Raw genomic sequence first — 24,089 nt, 5'->3', positions numbered from 1 at the left:
CTATCATTAGATCTTTTGTGGTTACACCATTTGACATTTTCATAGCATCCAGTCTTACTTTTGCTGAAAAAAAAAGGTTTAAATAAAACCAACATGAATACAAAATGTACATTCTAACAAATGCTTTTAAATATATATTTTTATTTATTTTTGTTTAGTCTACATTTTTTTATTTGTCAGGGAGTTCAACAGAGCAACGTAGGCTACATCCACAGATTTATTTATTTATAATTATTTCTTATTTATTCCAACTCTGCTGCTTCTCCTCGACAGCGAGCGCGCACACAGACACGTGTGTGTGAGTGTGAGTTACCATGATTTCTGTCACTATGTTGCGGTGTACCTCTGTCCCTTTAATTTTATTGTGATTCACAACAGATCTGCAGGACCCATGCATGTTCTTCACTTTGTAAACGAGCCAACACTTTCGACACATTACTGCACTTCGAGCAACACAAGTAACACACCATTTGCACTGTTTTATTTCTTGACGACAATGCCGCCGGTGGCCTGGCATCTAAACAACTGACCCCCTGCTGCACTGGCACTGAACCCTGCACCTCCTTTACCAAGGAAACAAACAAAAAACCTTTTAGGGTTACTGAACCGATACAAAGATTATCTAAGCGAGCTGAATGGATTTTTGGAACGTAATTAGTATATTATTCGTAGGCCAACATATAATTCAGATGCTTTTAAGTTGAGTTGGGTTGTGCCCTGCCCCCATGGTGCGTGCCCTGATTGGTCTTATGAAAAATGAATGACATGAACAGGGGTGACAGCCTTGCATATAAAATCAACAGGCCTAGATGACTTCAAAGAGGTGTAAAGGGAGGAGGGAAGTTATGGGGGGATTTACTGACTTACATTTGTTTTTGTGTATCTACCTTGTCTTATTATTTTTCTCTCTTTTTTCATGCTCTGTGTCTTCTGCTCTTCCCTCATCTTGTAAACTACGCAGACAGTTTCACCTTAATGAAATGCACAAGCCAGGTGAGGTGGTTCTGGGTGGGCTGTTCGAGGTCCACTACACCTCTGTCTTCCCTGAGTGGACATTTACTTCAGAGCCACAACAGCCCAGCTGCAAAGGGTAAGTCTCAAGTATGTGCAACAGATATTAGCATGTGCCAGTTATCCCTTTTCATATTATTCAGGGTGAGGAATACATTTTGAGTAAGTATAAGTAATGTAACATTCTGTTATACTGTAATAATTCATAAAATATATATAAAAATACTAAAACAGAGCTGTATAAATTATGTAGAAAATAACATCTGATGCATGCAATATTGATCCATTTGTGTATAGGCTATGTTTCTCACTGGTACTATACTTTTTCTTACTTTAAAGTAATATTTTGTGTTTTAGCTTTGACACTCTGGGGTTCAGGCATGCCACCACCATGGCCTTTGCTATTGACGAGATCAACAACAACTCCAATCTGCTACCTAATGTGACTCTGGGATACAGTCTTTATGATAACTGTGGTGCACTTATTATTGGATTCAGTGGTGCCCTAGCACTGGCTAGTGGTCAAGAGGAGCAGTTTCTGCTTCAGGACAACTGTTTAGGGACCCCACCAGTTGTGGGCATTGTGGGTGATCACTATTCAACATTCTCAATCGCCATGTCTAATGTGCTAGGTTTATACAAAATACCCATTGTAAGTTTACCATTTCCTATCTTTAATTTTTTTGGATTCCTGATGTATGGTATTTAATTGATTTCATCTTGATATAAGTGATATGATTTGGTAGGCTAATATGAAAATATTTTGACTGACTGGGTCTGACTAAGATGAAATGAGTGATGTGTGTTCTGTATTGTCTTTATAGGTGAGTTATTTTGCCACATGTTCCTGCTTGAGCAATCGGCAAAGATTTCCATCCTTCTTTAGAACAATTCCAAGTGATGCCTTTCAGGTGAAACTCGATTGCAAAATGAAGAACTTCCAGATATTTTTTTCAAAATTTGTTTCATAAACAGCTCAGCAAAGATCATGAAAAATACCCATAATAGAACTCCAAATGAGTCAATTTAACTTTCTGAAACCCATATGAGTACTGCAGTTCATACAAATTGCAATGAGAAAGTCATTGTATGAACATTGTTTGAATTTGTATTAATTTACTAACCTATATTTCAACAGGGATATACATCACCAAGTAATTCATCGTTTGATTTTAAAACTTCTTTATATTGTTTGACCAATAATATCTGGATTTATGCAAAAAAAATGTCCATGTTCAGAAGATTTCCAAAATACTTTGGGCTTTGCTCTGGTAAAACAAGTTAAAACAATGCAAATTAGCAATGGGATGTAACAAACTTACTGAAGTTTTACTTTTAAAATGTCTAACGGTGACATATGTTGCATTAAGAAAGACATCCTCAAATTTGGTTCTCAACCTGACTGCTCCCTTCAATTGTCCATGTCATATGTCAACAGATGATATTTCAGGTGAGCCAGACAGCTTAAAGTCAAACATGAAATGGAAATGCAAAATCAGACCTAAACTAATTGAACAGTTCATAGGAAAAAAATGCAGAAGGAAGGGAAATTGTCCTGAGAATCTATGTTCAGGTTTTAATTTATTAATCCAGTTCAATATAGCCTGTTTTTTGTACAGTTATCTGTAATCTGTCTTTACATTTTTTCTCTTTGACATATCCACCATAGGTGCGTGCTATGATTCAAATTCTAAAACACTTTGGCTGGACTTGGGTTGGTCTGCTGGTCAGTGATGATGATTATGGACTCCATGTTGCCCAGTCCTTGCAGTCTGACCTGGCTGAGTATGGTGGAGGCTGTCTGGCCTACCTAGAGGTGCTGCCCTGGGACAGTGACCCAACTGAACTCAAAAGGATTGTACATTTGATAAAGACATCGACAGCTCGTGTGGTGATCGTATTTGCGCATGAGATCCACATGATTCAACTCATGGAAGAGGTTTGAATTCAAAATTGTTGTACTTTAGAGATGTTGATTTTAAGATGAAATATCCCAAGCTTCAGATTCAGGTGAAATTGTCCCCTGTATAGAGTGCATCAGACATTTCAACCTCTCAAAAATGTTGTTTCCTCAAGTATTTATATAATTTTGTGGGATTTTATTAGTCTACAAACATGAAAGGGCCAATCTAACCTGAAAGTATTCCAATAATTATGCTACAAACATAAGGTGCAAGATGTAATCCTCACTGTTTTGTATTTTGACGGAGCTCGAACCACCCTTGATGCATGAAATAAATCGTGCTGCTTCTTTTACTAACATGCAATATTTAGAAGCCATCTTAAATTGAATGTGTTCCACTTACTATTTCATAACTTTCTCAACATCCTAACATTAGTGCTTCGATAAGTGAAAAAAGTTAGACAGTGAAATCATTGAGGACCATAATTTCCAGAAGACACGCCGTGCTTCTTTGACAGAAGTCTGAATAATGCATTTTACATAATGTAATAGGTGTTGCAGCAGGATGTGACAGGCCGGCAGTGGATTGCCAGTGAAGCTTGGTCATCAGCTACTGTGCTGCAGACCCCTCACCTCATGCCGTACCTGAGCGGAACACTGGGCATTTCCATCCGTCGAGGAGAAATATCGGGACTCAGGGAATTTCTGCTTCAAATACGTCCTGAGCAAAATTATAACAGCAGCTATGGAAATAGTATGGTAAGTGTTTACTTAAATATGAATTATTTAATGGATAACTATTTGTTATAAATATGCAACTTACTAGAATGTCCGTTAATTTGGGGCTTTTAATATATTTTAGGTAAGTCGATTTTGGGAGTACACATTTCAGTGTAAATTTGCACCAGCTCCATTAGACTGGGTAGAAGCTGGAGGAGCATTATGCACTGGACAGGAAGATCTAAAGAGTGTTGAGACTGAGTTCTTGGATCTTTCTAACCTCAGGGGAGAGTACAATGTGTATAAGGCTGTGTACGCCCTGGCATATGCTCTTGATAACATACTGCAGTGTGAACCAGGGAGAGGGCCTTTCAGTGGGAACAGCTGTGCTACTTTGCAAACATTGGAGCCCTGGCAGGTGAGAGATCAATTTACATACCATCTGTTCATGTTTTGAAAATGGCTAATAGACCATGAGGTATAGTTTTGTCAGTATATAAGATGAATAAAAACAAATGACACAGATCCTATAGTCTAGCTATTAATTTAATTATTTTCAGATTAATTAGATTCAATACTGATATAGCAGGATATTGATGACCTATTTATCATCTTAAAACAGTTGAATAAAACATTTTGGATTGCAGGTTGTCACAGTAAAACATAAAACGTTTAATTATAAATGTTTATCCTTTGTTTTTCACACTTCATATCTATTTTCTAAATACAATACTGTTTGTTCTATCATCCATTTGTAGCTTGTACATTACTTGCAAAATGTGAACTTTACAACATCATTTGGTGATGAAGTGTCATTTGATGAGAATGGTGATGCCTTACCAATATATGATGTCATGAACTGGCAGTGGCTCCCCGATGGAAGAATTAAAGTTCAAAATGTGGGAGAGGTTAAGAAATCAGCCTTCAAGGGTGAAGAGCTCACATTTCATGAGGATAAAATCTACTGGAACTTTGAATCCAAAGAGGTTAATATAGCTTTTTGAGACACCTTGCTTTTTATAAACTGTAGATTTTAACTATATTTGATCGTATTTTACCCACTATAGCCTCCTCGGTCAGTGTGCAGTGAGAGCTGTCCTCCAGGTACTCGCATGGCCAGAAAGAAGGGGGAACCTGAATGTTGTTTTGACTGCATCCCTTGTTCTGACGGAAAGATCAGCAATAAGACTGGTTGGTGTTATTTTTAAAGTGCTTTATTTTAAGTAGAGCTACAGGAAGTATGTATTTCACCATCTTCTATATTTTAGACTCCATGAAGTGCACCAGTTGTCCAGAGTATTTCTGGTCCAGTCCTCAGCGTGACCACTGTGTTCCTAAGAAAACAGAGTTCCTCTCCTACCATGAGCCTCTGGGAATCTGCTTGACAACAACTTCGTTGTTGGGCACATTGATCTGTTCTATCGTCCTGGGCATCTTCATCTATCATCGCAGCACACCCATGGTGCGTGCCAACAATTCTGAACTCAGTTTCCTGCTCTTGGTCTCACTAAAACTATGTTTCCTGTGTTCACTGCTGTTCATTGGTCGACCCAGACTGTGGACATGTCAGCTGAGACATGCAGCATTTGGCATCAGCTTTGTTCTCTGTGTCTCGTGCATCCTGGTTAAAACTATGGTGGTTCTGGCTGTGTTCAAGGCCTCTAAGCCAGGAGGTGGATCCAGTCTGAAGTGGTTTGGTGCTGTGCAGCAGCGAGGAACAGTTTTTGCTCTCACTTGCATTCAGGCAGTTATCTGTACTGCCTGGCTTGTCTCTTCCTCAACAGCTCTGCATAAAAACACACAATACCACAAAGACAAGATAGTTTATGAGTGTGTATTTGGGTCCACAATTGGTTTTGCAGTCTTACTTGGTTACATCGGCTTCCTGGCTGTCCTCAGCTTCCTGTTAGCATTTCTGGCAAGGAATCTTCCAGACAACTTCAATGAGGCCAAATTCATCACTTTCAGCATGTTGATCTTTTGTGCTGTGTGGGTGGCCTTTGTCCCTGCTTACGTCAACTCTCCAGGCAAATATGCAGATGCAGTGGAGGTATTTGCCATCCTGGCTTCCAGTTTTGGCCTCTTGGTGGCGCTGTTTGGACCCAAATGTTACATAATTCTTTTGAAACCAGAAAAAAATACAAAGAAAGCTATCATGGGGCGTGAAAAATCTGTGACAAAACTAGCTTCAATAAAGAGGTGTTAATAAAGCATGAATTTTAATAATTGCACATTTTATTGTTGTATCATTGCTATGTTTCTCTCTATGTTTAAACATTTTAATAATTTACCCAAAAATGAATTGGTAGTAATGGGGAATATATAATCCTTATACTATACTTGCATTATATTTGTCTTAAGTATGCATCTTTCCATCCCTCACTAATACAATATAAATTTGCCTAACAATGTTACTGATACTCAGAACGGACTATATTCACCAGATATTACAAACTGCAGTGGGAGTCATAGCAGTAACTCTTTATACATTTCAATTGGCAGCATCAGTGAGACTTATTTTTACAACAAAAATACGAAATAAAGTAGTTTTGATTAAGATGCAGCTAACAGACGACTCATGCTTTGACATAAAAATCACTGACAGAGTGCCATGCCTCTAATCAACACATAAACCCAATAGGAAAACCTGTCTTTTTTTATTTTATTTCCTTTTTTCAAACAATGCTGCTTTCACAATCTATTAATAATTCCAGATTGCTGAGTACCTGTTTGTGGTGAATTACAGTATCAAAATGTAGTGGTGTTCAGGCAAGTGAGTGTTTGTCAATGAGACTTTTAATGGGCTTTATGCACAACTCCACTACTTCCTGAACTTAAACAAGCTCCTTTATTTCCTGTCTTACATTATTGGACAAACTGATTAATTCAGGTGTGTCTGACTAGTCACAATGGTCAGACACACCTGGATTAATCAGTTTGTCCAATAATGTAAGACAGGAAATAAAGGAGCTGGTTTAAATTCAGGAAGTAGTGGAGTTGTGCATAAAGCCTATTGCTGTCGTTTTGGGCACAGGGACAAAGTTAGGTAGCTTTGACACTATCCAGTTGTACAGAGAGTCTAAAGGACTGTCGGTATACAGCAAAGTCGTTCTTACTCAGCAATAACATAACTCACATGAACTGCACCTATACGACATGATTTTGAGGCCATTTTGAAATAGCTGATAACGGATGGAAGTCGACAACAAAAGCCTCAGAGGGAACTTGGCAGTTGATCAAAATGGCAAACTTCCTGTTGGGTTGAGGTTATGATGCCAAGAGACTTTTTTTGTACATCTGCGTATGATAACTCATATGAAATAATAACAACAGTCTCAGTACAGATCAGTGGGCACTGCTGCCGGTGTGTTTTTAAAATTAGCGGGTTTGATTCTCGTGTCGGATATTGCGCTCGCGACTCTTCCAGTAATGACGCTCTGGTTGACGTCATGTTTTAGTATCACCTCTGCTCACTTGGAACTCAGGCTGAGGCGTTACCAAAAAGTAGCTACCAGGTACCAGGTACTAGGAGCTAGTGAAAAAGCAAAAAAGACAGAGTTGAGCCGTGACAAGTCTAGCCAAGTGGCGGCAGGGCCATGAGTCGATGCTCGAGCCCTAATTATCAAGTATTCACTACAGTGTTTTTTTTTTTTTTTTTTTTTTAAGTTACTTTAACATAAAAAAAGATAGTATGACTCCCCTGGACCTGTTTATTGCAATTATTTATAACTGCTGTATTTACAGAAGTGCCACTTTACAGGACTGTAAATCTACACTGTCTGGAAATAAATGAAGAAAATTAAGTACTTTTAGTTGTTAAGATTTATTGAACATAAAACATATAAATTATTTCTTTTTGGAACAAGCTGCTCTTCCTCCTCAATCAGATCTAGCCTACTCGACTACCTCAGCTGCCGCAGCAGCCGCTTCAACTTTTGAATGTTTCCGCGATATACATTTAGTTGTGGCGGCACGCTGCTCCTTAAAGCAGAAGTGAGTGATCCGGTCGTTTTCGCTAATGCTGCGTTCCAGGCAGGCTTTTGAAATCGTAAATTACAGCTTCAAGTCACAACTTACGACTTTGTAGCGTTCCAGGCAACCCACTCGTGTTTTTCCGACCTGTTTTACCGGTGAAAGTCACTATAACGGCCACTCGTAACTTCCGACCGGTGAACTCGTACCAGATCGAACTGGTACCACTTCACGGTCGGAAAAATACGAGTTTCCTTGAACGCACCATAACAGTCCTCGTCGCTACGTCACCACATTCACGGCGTTCCTTGGCTGCACACACAGCCCTGCATGCCGTTCTCTCTCCTCATTGGATAAAAACTGTAGGATACGATAAATGTTTTCTCCTCGGCTCAGAGCAGAGCAGAGGGACTGAGAGACCCGTGTTTCAGTCCAAACACTCTATGTAAGTGATTGCTGTCGGAAGATATAACTATTTAAGACTTATATTAACACAAATATATCACTCACTTCTGCTTTAATTATTGCTGCCGCTATTTCATAATGGGGTCGGAGCAGAGGCACAGTAATAATACCGCCACTTTGTAAACTCCTTCAAGTGCCTCGATCCACTGGACGGCGCTCTGTTTATCAATAAAGAAAGTCAACGTGGTGGTTATTTCAGCCCATAAATTTAACACCACATGTCAGTTTCTGTTTATAATATACTCTCTTCACGCTGGTCTGTTGACAATGTCACGTGATGGTGGCGACCGACGCTGCAAGTTTTTTCCAACATTTCAGCAAGGTGTTTTCTTATTGTTCTGGGGTGTGTGTGTGTCCTTCAGTTCCTCTTAAGTGGGGATGGGGTCTTTATAAAAAACACGAAATATACCGACATGGGCAAAATGACGTTGGTTATTGTCGTAAATTTCAGTATTGGTAAATTTTCGGTTTATTGCCCAGGCCTATTTGTTAGTACAACATAACATTTCTATTCCACTCCGCTTGTTTTTTTATGGCAAACAGTTTGCATACTTTTTCTCATCCTTTTTCTCATCTCAAAACAAGGGCGTTTCCAGCCCTGCCCCTACATCATTTTCTGCCCTGATGGGTGGTTTAAAAGATTAAACAATAGCCTACTGCAAGTCAATAAAATGGGGTGACATAGTGATGACACTTAATGACTGGGCTCAGAAACATCTGAAACCAAAGGAAAGCCATGATGACATTTTTGGACACCTACTTGCTGATGTTGATATATTCCTACTCCTTCTCTGCTTTGTCCTCCCCTGTATATTCCTCTTCTTGTCACTTACAGGGACAGTTTCAGCTAAATGGGATGCACAAGGCTGGAGATATGGTTCTAGGAGGCCTGTTTGAAATGAACTTCTTTTCTACCTATCCTGAACTGTCTTACACCTCAGAGCCAGAGCAGCCTACCTGCCATGGGTGAGTCTGTTCGGGGACACTCCAAACACTTGATACTTTATGACTAAATTGCTAAAAAAAAAAAAAAAAATACAATGTGTAGATATGGTGTTTTGACTACATTCTCTCTTTTTGCCCAGTTATCTATTTTAAATTTTAATTAGTTTTTACTGTTGCAAAGTCAGTAGTTGTACAACATGTGTTTATTTATACTGCTTCTTTATTATGTTGTGTTTTTCCAAAAAAATGGCGGTGGAGTCCTAAACAATGATATTCTATGTGTTAGTTTTGATGTTCTAGGATTCAAACAGGCCCAGACCATGCTTTTTGCTATTGATGAGATCAACAGAAACCCCGAGCTGCTACCTAATTTGACTCTGGGATACAGTGTGTATGACAATTGCAACAAACTAGGAATTGGGTTCCGTGCAGCATTGTCATTAGTCAGTGGTCAAGAGGAGAGAGTTACACTATATGAGACCTGTGAAGGAACCCCTCCTGTCCTCGGGATTGTGGGTGAAGATTCTTCTACACGTTCTATTGCAATATCTACAGTCTTAGGCTTGTACAGAGTGCCTACGGTAAGTTTTTCTGCCTTACAATCTACTCTGAAAATGAAAGTCAATTGTAAATATGAAGCAGTCAAGATTTTTTTTTAAAAAGCTGAAAAATGAAGGCACTGAACAGGTTTGGATGTATAGTTTGTGTTTTTTGCAGGTGAGTTATTTTGCCACATGTTCCTGCCTGAGTGACCGTCAAAAGTTTCCATCCTTTTTTAGGACGATCCCAAGTGATGCTTTCCAGGTAAAAATAGAAAGAAGTTAAAATATCTAACAGAAAAATTGGTGTCAGAATTATGAATTTACTTTATTGTTCATCATCAGTAACATTGTTGTCTCACTGATGGAGTCAGTGGGGTATCATATAAAAACACTAAAAGGCCATACTTAAACATGCTCTATAGTCAAGCCTGTATTGCCAGTGGAACCTTATTCTAGCCTGTGCACTAACCCCCCCCCCTCTCTGTGTGTATTTTTAGGTGCGTGCTATGATTCAGATTCTGAAACACTTTGGCTGGACTTGGGCAGGTCTGCTAATTAGTGATAATGATTATGGAGTCCACGCTGCCCGATCTTTCCAATCCGACCTGGGTCCCTCTGGTGGAGGATGTCTGGCTTACTTAGAGGTTTTGCCCACAAGCGATAATCCAGCTGAACTAAGGAGGATTGTGGATGTGATGAGGAAATCTACAGCTCGTGTGGTCATTGTCTTTGCCCATGAGGGTCACATTATTAACCTTGTGGAAGAGGTTGGGTTTGAAATTCAGCTTGATTATTGCAAAATGTACATTTTTTCAATCATGTGCAATAATGTTTGACCTAAACAAAATAATAATTGGAAAAGTCACACAGACTTGTTTTTCAGTTATGATAATATCACTTTCCTCACACTCTGTGGACAATACATTGCACCTGTGAATGACACGAGCTGTAAAAAATAGGTATTGTCGTATGAATTTACATATTTGATAAAATGCATTGTACAGGTGGTGAGGCAGAATGTGACAGGCCTGCAGTGGATGGCCAGTGAAGCCTGGTCATCATCTGCTATGCTCCAGACTCCTCGCCTCATGCCGTACCTGGGTGGAACACTGGGTATTGCCATCCGTCGAGGAGAAATATCAGGACTCAGGGAATTCCTGCTACAAACACGTCCTGACCTACATCACATCAACTATGGAAATGACATGGTGAAAGTGTAACCTTGAAATCCAATTAGGTGTTTAATAACAGTAATAAGGCAATTATAGAGAATTATGCTAGAGTCATTGTTTATAGAAGTGAAAAAAAGCATGCACATCCACGTGGGGGGGTGCTGGACCAAAAACCATAAAATGAAGATGAAAAAAGTCTGCAACACCAAAAAGAGCTCCAATGCAAAAATAGATGTATTTACATGATGTTTCGAGTCATTGTTTATAACACAATTTTTAATTTGTTTCAGGTAAATCAGTTTTGGGAATATACTTTTCAGTGTAGATTTGCACCACCTCCAGTAGGCTGGACGGAAGCTGGAGGAGCATTATGCACTGGACAGGAAGATCTAGAGAGTGTGGCGACTGAGTTCTTGGACATTTTAAATCTCAGGCCAGAGTACAATGTGTATAAGGCTGTGTACGCCCTGGCATATGCTCTTGATAACATGCTGCAGTGTGAGCCAGGGAGAGGGCCTTTCAGTGGCAACAGCTGTGCTAATTTGCAAAGACTGGAGCCATGGCAGGTGAGATATCAGATGACATTCCACCTCTTTATTTGACCAAATTCTATGCTTTTTCTTTTTTGCATCGTAGAACATATAAGATTATCAATGGTGAAATGCTAGATACAGCTGAAGTATTTTTTTCCTAATGGTGGTTGATAGTAGTGGCTATAGTATCAGGTCAGAGAATACTTTAACCCTCCTCCAGTGTTTGTTGCTCGCCCATTATTTCAGTGTTCATGGTCAAATTTCACCAGTCTGATTGAAATGTTCTGTGCTGTGGAAGAATTTCTAAGACCAGTAGATGACATGAGTAACTGCAATGAATGTAGAAAAAACAGACACCGATATATATATTCCTAAATTAACAACCAAACAAATTCAAAACAGGGACCAAATGCTCTGAATATCAACTTAACAGTTATGTGTGTGTGTGTTTATATTTATCCATGAGTGGCATTGTATGATCAGATTGGAGTGTGCCTTGCAAACATAGGCAAGAAAATTCAATGAAAGTAGTGATAAACAATTTTGTATTTTCAAATGCCTAGTATGGAGGATACCATGAGGGCTTCAGGCAATCTGATTAAAAACACAATATTTATGATTATTTTATGTTTAAACAGTCAGATTTGACCCGGACACTGGAGGAGGGTTAAACAAAATGCTTTGGTATAAATTTGAAAAATGTCATGTTCAGAGGTGGAATATATAGTTTGACTATGAATCTGAGATTATGCTGTGTTTGCAGCAGTCAATAACAACAGATATAGTTTTTCCTCATTTTCCTCATTGGTGTCACAGCTTGTATATTACTTGGAAAAGGTCAACTTCACCACACCATTCGGTGATCAAGTATCATTTGATGAGAATGGTGATGTCTTACCAATATATGACATCATGAACTGGCTCTGGCTCCCTGACGGAAGAACTGAAATTCAGACTGTGGGAGAGGTTAAAAAATCAGCCTCCAAAGGTGAAGTGCTCACACTTGATGAGGAAAAAATATTCTGGAACTTTGAATCCAAACAGGTTACCTCAAATTTTTCTGACTATTATTTTTTGGATCATTGGTAATGCTATATAGCAGGATGGAATAACATGTATGAATTTTTCTTCCAACAGCCTCCTCAGTCAGTGTGCAGTGAGAACTGTCCTCCAGGTACCCGCATGGCCAGAAAGAAGGGGGAACCTGAGTGCTGTTTTGACTGCATCCCGTGTTCTGAGGGAAAGATCAGCAATAAGACTAGTGAGTATTCATTTTTTTACATTCCTGTTTGGAAACACATAATCAACACATATCTCATCTCTTTTGATATTTTCCATTAGACTCCATGGAGTGCACTATTTGTCCTGAGGATTTCTGGTCCAGTCCCCAGCGTGACCATTGTGTTCCTAAAACAGTAGACTTCCTCTCCTACCATGAGCCTCTGGGGATCTGCTTGACAGCCACCTCATTACTGGGCACATTGATCTGTGCTGTCGTCCTGGTCATTTTCATCTATCATCGTAAAACACCTATAGTTCGTGCCAACAATTCTGAACTCAGTTTCCAGCTGTTGTTCTCACTTAAACTATGTTTCCTTTGTTCACTACTGTTTATTGGCCACCCCCGACTGTGGACATGTCAGCTGAGACATGCAGCGTTTGGAATCAGCTTTGTTCTTTGTGTCTCGTGTATCCTGGTAAAAACCATGGTGGTTCTGGCTGTGTTCAAGGCCTCCAAACCAGGAGGAGAGGCCAGACTTAAGTGGTTTGGTGCTGTGCAGCAGAGAGGGACAGTTCTGATTCTTACTTCTGTTCAAGCCACGATCTGTACTGCCTGGCTTGTCTCTGCATCACCAGCTCCTCATAAAAACACCCAATACCACAATGACAAGATAGTCTATGAGTGTGTGGTTGGCTCCACAATTGGCTTTGGAGTGTTACTCGGTTATATTGGTTTACTGGCTATCCTTAGCTTCTTGTTAGCATTTCTGGCAAGGAATCTTCCAGACAACTTCAATGAGGCCAAATTCATCACTTTTAGCATGTTGATTTTTTGTGCTGTGTGGGTGGCCTTTGTCCCTGCTTACGTCAGCTCTCCAGGAAAATATGCAGATGCAGTGGAGGTATTTGCCATCCTGGCCTCCAGTTTTGGCCTCTTGGTAGCACTGTTTGGTCCCAAATGTTACATAATCCTGCTGAGACCAGAGAGAAACACCAAGAAAGCTATCATGGGTCGAGGCACCACAAAGTCATAAAATCAGGTTGCATGTCCAGAGAGGATCTCTGACATGACCCAAAGGAGTGCACTGGAGATATGCTTTCATAAAGTGTTAAAAATAACTCCAATAGTAAAATAAATAACTGCAACTTTCACAATGTGTCAATGCTGCTCTAGTAGTTTGGTTTATGAAAAAAAGAGACTTTAAGGAACAGTCATGGTTTGGTTTAAAATGAATATTTCCTTATGTTAGGGGACCTCATCATACCCAATATTTTATATTGTTGACCCAATTGTCCATCATCATGTCCTCCCAAGGTTGAGTTTGTATGAGTAGAGCAGACCAGAATGAAACACAAATACCCCTTTCCCACTGGCCAAAAAACCTGTCAATCGGCTTTTGGTGGCAGTGGGAAAGTCGCACCGACCCGTGTCAAACGACTTGGCAAGCGACGCGGGTTAAAATCACCTTCAATTGGCTTGGCTCTGATCGGCTTGCTGTGGCAACGCCAGACCCGGGTACACCCGCTAATTTACGTGATGATGTTGAGCGTTACGTGAAAAATTTGTTGACAGTGGTCTCTATTTGTCTCTTCTCTCTTGACACTTAGGATCCTTGCATTGTGTAATGCTTAATAGAATAAAATGTTAAAACTCAGTCCTTAAAACAAATAAATAAATAACCCTGTCATGTTGTGGCGATGTTGTCCACTTATATTTAGGAACAAAATGACCTACTGAAGATTAAGTTTAATATGTTACACAAATATGGGAATAAGTTATTTTGCAGTTGTTTTAATGCTGTGAAAAAATAAACAAGAGTACCGGTACATATTTGTAGTGTCTATTTTACTATATATCAACTTAAGTACACACAGACACGGGATGGATGAACAAATTGCCAACTCAGGCAACCAACAAAACAAACAGAAACTAGGTAGAGAACATGTAAATAATAACTTGGACTCAACTATAAAGAACTCATACATCTGTGAATTGTATTCTACATGGTTTCCATCAGTATGGTGACCAGTGTTGCCATCACCCTGCTTACCTATTAAGGCCTACAGTAAAGTGCCTAAACTTGATAAGTGCTTCAACAGACAGCAGTTTCAGGCAAACTTTGTAGCATGGTATATGAAAGTTCTTGAATTACAAAAATATACTTAAAGACCAAAACAAATCCAGTAAAGTGGCCCAGAATCTTAAATTGAAAAGTATAATCCAAAAGTCAGGATCCAACATGGAAGTTCAAGGAAACACTAGGGAACATGGCAGGGACAGAAAACATACAAACTCAAAAAGATAACAGGGAGCACTGAGACTACATTCACACGAGGGATGAGTTAACAAGACACATGTGTAACAGACTGGGGCAGACAGTCAATATAGTGGGAAAACAAGACAAAGACTTGAAGTAAAGCTACAACCCAGATGGTGAAATGAAACTTCTGACCCAACATATAGGTACCTTGGTCCTTGACCTGATTCCTGTTTTCTTCCTCTGTATTGACTGTTTTCTGTAAATGTACTATTATTGGTCCAGCAGCATACGGGAATCATGTATGGACCATATTTGGCCATGGAACCAGGTGTATACTGGGCCATAAGAAAACAAGCATGTATAGGACATATTTATTATCTGGGGTGGACGTACAAAAGAGCTGCTTCAAAGCAAAACCGAATGAACAAATAACCAAACATATATCTGAAGTTCAAAGAATGAGTCCCTTCAGGGCAGATCAGGACAATAGAATGACAGATTGGTTTTATCACTGACAGCAACATTTACTAGTTTAAATGAAGTGAGAAGTTGCAGAAGTACAGATATGTGTCAGCATACAACTTTATAGCATAATTATTATTGTTATTATTAGCATAAATTGAAATTCACATACTCAGCACTGATTTGTCTATTTTAGGCTTTTATTTTAGTGCATTTCTCACACAGAAAATATGGGCTTATACTTTTTTTGTTAGTAAAAACTGCCCCTGCTGAAACTGCACAATGAATGAGGAAAAAACAAAAACAAACAAACAAAATGACTTGTAATAGGTGTGTTGTATTGGGCTGACCATGAACACAAAAAAGAGACTGGGATGCCTGCCCTGGTGGAGGGTCACATTATCAGGCAAATAGTTATTTAAGTGGAAAGTAAAACAGCCTATGCACTTCATCTAGAAGTTGAGATAGAAATCTAGTCCACTAAAGTCAGCTAATATGATAGCCTATTCCAAAGAACATTCTGTATAGAAATAAATACACGTTTAACATGAGTATAATGCAATTTTCGGTAGACCTTAATCACCATCCACAACTTAAATCTGGATAGAAAGGATGCCAACATGGCTTTGGAGAGTAGGCCTATCAACAACACAAACATGAACCCATTTAAACCCAAATTTTTCCCAGATAAGTAAATATCCAAATCATGTGCCATTAGCAACCCTTTGAAATAATCAATCATTATTTTTTTTAATGTTCATGGAAAAATAAGTGAAAAAGTGTGTTTTATAGTTGGCCACAGTCGTGACCGGTGGGATAATATGTATAATTTTACATATCCATAAGCTATCATATTTCTTATATTCCAGACCATTTTTAACTGGGCTGCAATGCAGAACGTCTTCTTCTTTTTTCTTTTTTTCTTTTTTTACTGTTACCAGTACTAGCAAACAGATGCTTGTGTGCTTTTTCACATGTTAGTGTGACTATAGTGTGACTAACATCTGAAAGCAAAAACAAAAAGACACCTATCAACATTACCATTGTCACGTTTGTGTAACATTTAAGAAAAGCATATTGTAATTTTGTTGTTGGATTTGAATTTTAGTGCAACATTGCTTTAGTGTACTTTTAATTTTGCCATTGTAAATATAAATCTTTAGTGCAATATTGACTTAGTTCACTAAACCTCGGGGTCACTCAGAATAGAGGTAACCTGCATAACCTCAGTCTTACTTCTGTTCAGGTTCAAATGTAATTTTCAAAAGACATAAAACCAATATGACTACAAAATATACATTTTAACAAATTTGATGCAAGCTTTTAAGAAAAAAAAAGAAAAGAAAATGTATGAATTGCTCATCTTGCCAACCCCTATTTGTCACTGAGCCATGTATGTGTATGTATGAGACTTCCTTCCTACAACATCTCTGTAGAAGAGAAGAAGATCTTATGAGTGCATTATTCAGGCCCCACCACTATTTTGGACCTGATTGAGATAGGGTACCTTGAAACCTGTACATTGTTTGAATGTTTAGATTTAATTTTTGACCACCTGCAACTTGGTCCTTGGCTCATCTGTCTGGAGCCTCTGGTGCAGGCATGGGCAAACTCTTCCACAAACGGCTGTGTAGCTGCAGGTTTTTGTTCCAACCAGTCTAGAGCCCACAGTTTGACTAATCAACTGTCTGAAGACTGAGATCAGTTGATGAAATGAATCAAGTCTGTTGTGCTGCTGCTTGGCTAGAGAAACCTGCAGCCACACAGCCCTTTGTGGAAGAGTTTGCCCATGCTGCTCTGGTGGGTACAGGTGGGTAGAGGGATTTGCCTCTTTACCAACAGTTGGTGGAAGTGGGGTAGTGATGAGAGGGAAGTTATCATCCCTGATAACATTGTTTCTTTCATAATCTGTTTGCCTAACTTTCATTCAACAGCCTGGCTGGCAAGTGGCCTGTCTCACCCTTATAGTCCATATCAGTCACCGGGGACAGCGTCCATTTCACCTTGAGTGATAGGTTAACTGAAATGCTTTAGGGTCTGTAAGGTCCAACATATACTGTATTTCATTCAAAGTTAAATAAAAATTAAAATAGAACAGATTAGGAAGTTTGCTACTTAAACTGTGTTATCCCCCCGACAATTGTACTCATTCTGTGACCACACTAAACATAGTTGAGTGATTTTAGCTGCATATGTCAATACTAGACATCTTAAAGACAATGTGTGCCAAAAATTTGTCTTATCTTTATGTCAACCTTCTTTACTGACCTTCTTTGTCGGGGCTTTGATGCAGCCATCTTCCTCGGATGGTGCAACCAGGAAGTAGAGTAGAGAATACTTTATTCATCCGTAGGAGGGAAATTCAAATTAGTCCAGTAGCTCACACGACAATGACACAAAAAAGAAAGAAAGATTGGAGCAGGGCCGCCGCCGCCGGGTGGAGCAGGACCGCCGGATGGAGCAAGGCTGCCAGGTGGAGCAGGACCACCGGATGGAGCAAGGCCGCCAGGTGGAGCAGGACCACCGGATGGAGCAGGGCCGCCGGGTGGAGCAGGACCGCCGGATGGAGCAAGGCCGCCAGGTGGAGCAGGACCACCGGATGGAGCAGGGCCGCCGGGTGGAGCAGGACCGCCGGATGGAGCAAGGCCGCCAGGTGGAGCAGGACCACCGGATGGAGCAGGGCCGCCAGGTGGAGCAGGGCCGCCGGATGTAGCAGGACCTCTGGATGGAGCAGGGCCGCCAGGTGGAGCAGGGCCGCCGGATGGAGCAGGACCTCTGGATGGAGCAGGGCCTCCAGATGCAGCAGGACCGCTGGATGGAGCAGGGCCGATGGTGAAGGGGCAGCTGGGTGGATCAGGATCATTGGTGGAGGGGCCAAATCATTTTGCTTATCTGCCCCACTACTATATTCCTCCATCTTGCAGCAAGGAGAAAGGAGCCATCCACCACCGCTGCTTTCCTGGTCAGTCAAGGTGCCATGAAGTGGATGATCCAGGCCGTCCAGAATTGCCTCCTCCTTCTTCAGTGCTCTAGTGCCTCAGGATGTTTAGTCTGTATCCTAGCAACAACTTCATGAAGAACTTCAGATGGAACTTAAGCAGTTGCCATTGGGTGGGATGTACACAAGTGTTGTTATGATTCGAAAAAATAAAAGAAATGTCTACTTTCTGAGTCTTCACCAATATCTCCAGCTCTTCATCACTCTTGTTGGGCAGAGAGTTAATATTTCCAATGATGACTAACCTCAGAAAGGGCCGATAGGACATCTCCACCTCCCAGCCTTTAACTTTGCACCATCAGCAGCACGACAACCACCACAAAAGCACCTCTTCATCTCATCTGGGACAGGATGGTGTCCTCCAGATCTGTCCATTTTCAAAAGAAGCTCATCTCTAAAGAATCTCTTCTCCCCCACAGAAGCATCCATCAGTAGATAACAAAAGACACAACAAAAATAAAGCAAATGTTGAGTAAAAACTCAAAAACTTAGAGCTACCAGACTTTGCTGCTCCCAGTTGAAGCGCATGTTCCGGAAAGTAAAAGTAATCAGCTCTGATCATGTAACAATTTACACTAAATATGAAACTGCACATATGTGATAAGCAGGGTTTCTTGGTTCAGTATGTTTTGGAAATATGTTGATAATCAATTTACTAACATTTTTAGGGCCTTTCAACTGGAAATATTTTTTATGGTCACTTTTGTGACCAATGGGATTAAATGGGTTCTGCCCAGTAAAAATCAGTGTCTGATGAAATGTATTTTGACCCTGCCCATATTTTATTCTGCCTTGATGGGTGGTTAGCAAGATTGGATGATTCTGCAAGTCAATAAAAGGGAATGTCACAGTGATAGAACTTAGTGACTGGGCTTAGACAAAACAGGAGTCATGAGAGCTTTATTAAATTCCAATCTGGTCTTACTCATGTTACATTCCTACTTCCCCTCTGCTGCATCCTCTCCTCTTTATTCCTCCTCCTGTCAGTTACAGGGACGATTTAACCTAAATGGAATGCACAAGGTCGGAGATGTCGTTCTAGGTGGGTTGTTTCAAATCCACGTTGGTCACACTTATCCTGACCTGTCTTTTAACTCAGAGCCACAACAGCCTGCCTGTTATGGGTGAGTCTTTCTCTGGGAAAAAAAAACAGAAATTGATTATCTGATACTACTGTCAAAGAATATATAGCTATTTGTGCCATTTAACTGATTTTATTTATCTTACTGTTCCCAAAATCTTTTGCCATGTAACATCTTGCATGTCATGTTGTATTTTTCAGTCATACATAGTGATATTCTATGTGTTAGTTTTGATATTCTAGGATTCAGACAAGCCCAGACCATGGCTTTTGCTGTTGATGAGATCAACAGGAACTCCAACTTGCTACCTAATCTGACTCTGGGATTCAGTCTGTTTGACAACTGCCACCATCTAGGAATTGGGTTTCGTGGTGCATTGTCATTAGTCAGTGGTCAAGAGGAGAGGATTACATTATACAAGACCTGTGTAGGAACCCCTCTGGTCCTCGGGATTGTAGGTGAAGATTCCTCTACACGTTCTATTGCAGTCTCTTCTGTTTTAGGTTTGTACAGAGTGCCTATGGTAAGTTTTTCTGCCTTATCTTCAATTCATTCTTTTCATTTTATTTAATCACAGTTGTAAATATGGAGCATTCAGTATTACAAAGCTGAAAACTCTAAGGAACTGAACAGTTTCAGGATGTGCAGTTTGTCTTTTGCAGGTGAGCTATTTTTCCACATGTTCTTGTCTGAGTGACCGGAAAAAGTTTCCATCCTTCTTTAGGACTATCCCAAGTGATGCTTTCCAGGTAAAACATTTATAGTGAAAGTGAAAATATGTTGAATAATGAATGGGCAGTCAAAATATCAGGATTCTTACACCTTTGTTGCAAATACTTTATTTTCCTTTAGTGTATTACGAGTAATCATTTCCGTCATTGACAGAGTTGTACGGTGTCAAATAACAACACTGAAAGGTCATAATGAAACATGAGTTAAAGATTATTCCAGTCTGTGCCTCTTTGTATTCTTAGGTGCGTGCTATCATACAGATTCTCAAACACTTTGGCTGGACTTGGGCAGGTCTGCTGATCAGTGATGATGATTATGGACTCTACGCTGCCCGATCTTTCCACTCTGACCTGGGTCCATCTGGTGGAGGATGTCTGGCTTACTTAGAGGTTTTGCCCTGGAGTGAAAAGTCAGCTGAACTAAGAAGGATTGTGAATGTAATTAAGAAATCCACAGCTCGTGTCGTCATTGTGTTTGCACATTACAGTCAAATGATTAACCTCATGGAAGAGGTTGGTTTTCAAATGGAAATTAGTTAAAGCTGAAAATAAGTGAAGATCCTAGAATTTTTAAAATACTGCATAAACAGTATACTGTAATGTACAGGTGGCGAGGCAGAATGTGACAGGCCTGCAGTGGATGGCCAGTGAAGCCTGGACATTAGCCGCTGTTCTCCAGACACCCCGCCTGATGCCGTACCTGGGTGGAACACTGGGTATTGCCATCCGTCGAGGAGAAATACCAGGACTCAAAGAATTCCTGCTACAAACACGTCCTGACCTACATCACATCAACTATGGAAATGACATGGTGAGAGTGTAACCTTGAAATCCAATTAGGTGTTTAATAACAGTAACAAAGCAATAATAGAGAATTATGCTAGAGTCATTGTTTATAACACAATTATTTTAATTTGTTTCAGGTGAATCAGTTTTGGGAATACACTTTTCAGTGTAGATTTGCACCACCTCCAGTAGGCTGGACGGAAGCTGGAGGAGCATTATGCACTGGGCAGGAAGATCTAGAGAGTGTGGCGACTGAGTTCTTGGACATTTCAAACCTCAGGCCAGAGTACAATGTGTATAAGGCTGTGTACGCCCTGGCATATGCTCTTGATAACATGCTGCAGTGTGAGCCAGGGAGAGGGCCTTTCAGTGGCAACAGCTGTGCTAATTTGCAAAGACTGGAGCCATGGCAGGTGAGATATCAGATGACATTCCACCTCTCTATTTGACCAAATTCTGTGCTTTCTTTTTTTTTTTTTTGCATCGTAGAACATATAAGATTATCAATGGTGAAATGCTAGATACAGCTGAAGTAATTTTTTCCTAATGGTGGTTGATAGTAGTGGCTATAGTATCAGGTCAGAGAATACTTTAACCCTCCTCCAGTGTTTGTTGCTCGCCCATTATTTCAGTGTTCATGGTCAAATTTCACCAGTCTGATTGAAATGTTCTGTGCTGTGGAAGAATTTCTAAGACCATGACATGAGTAACTGCAATGAATGTAGAAAAAACAGACACCGAAATATATATTCCTAAATTAACAACCAAACAAATTCAAAACAGGGACCAAATGCTCTGAATATCAACTTGAACAGTTCTGTGTGTGTGTGTTTATATTTATCCATGAGTGGCATTGTATGATCAGATTGGAGTGTGCCTTGCAAACATAGGCAAGGAAATTCAATGAAAGTAGTGATAAACAAACAAACAAAATGCTTTGGTATGGAATATTTAGTTTGACTATGAATCTGAGATCATGCTGTGTTTGCAACAGTCAATAACAACAGATACAGTTTTTTTTCCTCATTTTCCTCATTGGTGTCACAGCTTGTATATTACTTGGAAAAGGTCAACTTCACCACACCATTCGGTGATCAAGTATCATTTGATGAGAATGGTGATGTTTTACCAATATATGACATCATGAACTGGCTCTGGCTCCCTGACGGAAGAACTGAAATTCAGACTGTGGGAGAGGTTAAAAAATCAGCCTTAAAAGGTGAAGTGCTCACACTTGATGAGGAAAAAATATTCTGGAACTTTGAATCCAAACAGGTTACCTCTAATTTTTCTAACTATTATTTTTTGGATCAATGGTAATGCTATATAGCAGGATGGAATAACATTTATGAATTTTTCTTCCCACAGCCTCCTCAGTCAGTGTGCAGTGACAGCTGTCCTCCAGGTACCCGCATGGCCAGAAAGAAGGGGAACCTGAGTGCTGTTTTGACTGCATCCCGTGTTCTGAGGGAAAGATCAGCAATAAGACTAGTGAGTATTCTTTTTTTTTTACATTCCTGTTTGGAAACACATAATCAACACATACGTATCTCATCTCTTTTGATATTTTCCATTAGACTCCATGGAGTGCACTATTTGTCCTGAGGATTTCTGGTCCAGTCCCCAGCGTGACCATTGTGTTCCTAAAACAGTAGACTTCCTCTCCTACCATGAGCCTCTGGGAATCTGCTTGACAGCCACCTCATTACTGGGCGCATTGATCTGTGCTGTCGTCCTGGTCATTTTCATCTATCATCGTAAAACACCTATAGTTCGTGCCAACAATTCTGAACTCAGTTTCCAGCTGTTGTTCTCACTTAAACTATGTTTCCTTTGTTCACTACTGTTTATTGGCCACCCCCGACTGTGGACATGTCAGCTGAGACATGCAGCATTTGGAATCAGCTTTGTTCTTTGTGTCTCATGTATCCTGGTAAAAACCATGGTGGTGCTGGCTGTGTTCAAGGCCTCCAAACCAGGAGGAGAGGCCAGACTTAAGTGGTTTTGGTGCTGTGCAGCAGAGAGGGACAGTTCTGATTCTTACTTCTGTTCAAGCCACGATCTGTACTGCCTGGCTTGTCTCTGCATCACCAGCTCCTCATAAAAACACCCAATACCACAATGACAAGATAGTTTATGAGTGTGTGGTTGGGTCCACAATTGGCTTTGGAGTGTTACTTGGTTATATTGGTTTACTGGCTATCCTTAGCTTCTTGTTAGCATTTCTGGCAAGGAATCTTCCAGACAACTTCAATGAGGCCAAATTCATCACTTTTAGCATGTTGATCTTTTGTGCTGTGTGGGTGGCCTTTGTCCCTGCTTACGTCAGCTCTCCAGGAAAATATGCAGATGCAGTGGAGGTATTTGCCATCTTGGCCTCCAGTTTTGGCCTCTTGGTGGCACTGTTTGGTCCCAAATGTTATATAATCCTGCTGAGACCAGAGAGAAACACCAAGAAAGCTATCATGGGTCGAGGCACCACAAAGTCATAAAATCAGGTTGTATGTCCAGAGAGGATCTCTGACATGACCCAAAGGAGTGCACTGGAGATATGCTTTCATAAAGTGTTAAAAATAACTCCAATAGTAAAATAAATAACTGCAACTTTCACAATGTGTCAATGCTGCTCTAGTAGTTTGGTTTATGCAAAAAAAGAGACTTAAAGGAATAGTCATGGTTTGGTTTAAAATTAATATTTCCTTATGTTAAAGGACCTCATCATACCCAATATTTTATATTGTTGACCAAATTATCCATCATCATGTCCTCCCAAGGTTGACTTTGTGTATGAGTAGAGCAGACCAAAAGAAACACAAATACCCCTTTCCCACTGGCCAAAAAACTTGTTTAAACCCGCTAACAATCTGCTTTTGGTGGCAGTGGGAAAGGCGCACCGACCGCATCAAAGGACTCGGCAAGCGACGCGGGTTAAAATCACCTCAATTGGCTCGGCTCTGATCGGCTTGCTGTGGCAACGCCAGACCCGGGTCAACCCGCTAATTTACGTGATGATATTGAGCGTTACGTGACGCCACGTCATAACATCGCGCCAGTCCCCTCTCATATCACATACCAAAACAAAGCTCTGCTCACATTCGAGACTGGGATTCGATCAACATGTCGCAGCACTGGCAAGACAGGGAAGCGCTCGAAAATTGTTCATCCTCCGCTGCCTTTCGACCGTTTTGAGGATGGACAAAAGTGCAAAACAAAAAAGAACACTGACTACCGCCTGACTCGCTTCCATGTTGCTCTCCATGGTTTACTTCCCTGAATTATGTCACA

The 24,089-nt window shown here is 40.3% G+C and overlaps 1 protein-coding gene and 1 pseudogene across 2 annotated transcripts; both read left to right on the top strand.

Moving 5' to 3' along the window:
- Window positions 1–845: 845 nt before the first annotated feature.
- On the top strand, window positions 846–13,518 carry LOC310996337 (uncharacterized protein; the record flags this gene model as incomplete). Its single annotated transcript, XM_083985712.1, has 18 exons — window positions 846–1,090; window positions 1,369–1,663; window positions 1,836–1,922; window positions 2,681–2,950; window positions 3,467–3,673; window positions 3,777–4,052; window positions 4,393–4,620; window positions 4,702–4,825; window positions 4,903–5,833; window positions 8,801–9,037; window positions 9,303–9,597; window positions 9,734–9,820; window positions 10,056–10,325; window positions 10,563–10,766; window positions 11,021–11,296; window positions 12,080–12,307; window positions 12,401–12,524; window positions 12,605–13,518. 18 exons carry the CDS (start codon window positions 846–848, stop codon window positions 13,516–13,518), a joined length of 5,298 nt encoding a protein of 1,765 aa, XP_083841838.1.
- Window positions 13,519–19,132: 5,614 nt separating this feature from the next.
- Window positions 19,133–23,296, top strand: LOC310996336 (extracellular calcium-sensing receptor-like; annotated as a pseudogene). Its single transcript has 9 exons — window positions 19,133–19,329; window positions 19,516–19,810; window positions 19,950–20,036; window positions 20,262–20,531; window positions 20,626–20,829; window positions 20,942–21,217; window positions 21,852–22,079; window positions 22,173–22,295; window positions 22,382–23,296. The product of its transcript is annotated as an extracellular calcium-sensing receptor-like (transcript).
- Window positions 23,297–24,089: the final 793 nt, after the last annotated feature.

Source organism: Trachurus trachurus, assembly GCF_905171665.1.
Source record: "Trachurus trachurus genome assembly, chromosome: 13".
NCBI lineage: Eukaryota > Metazoa > Chordata > Actinopteri > Carangiformes > Carangidae > Trachurus > Trachurus trachurus.
This window is presented reverse-complemented; position numbering and strand designations above follow the sequence as displayed.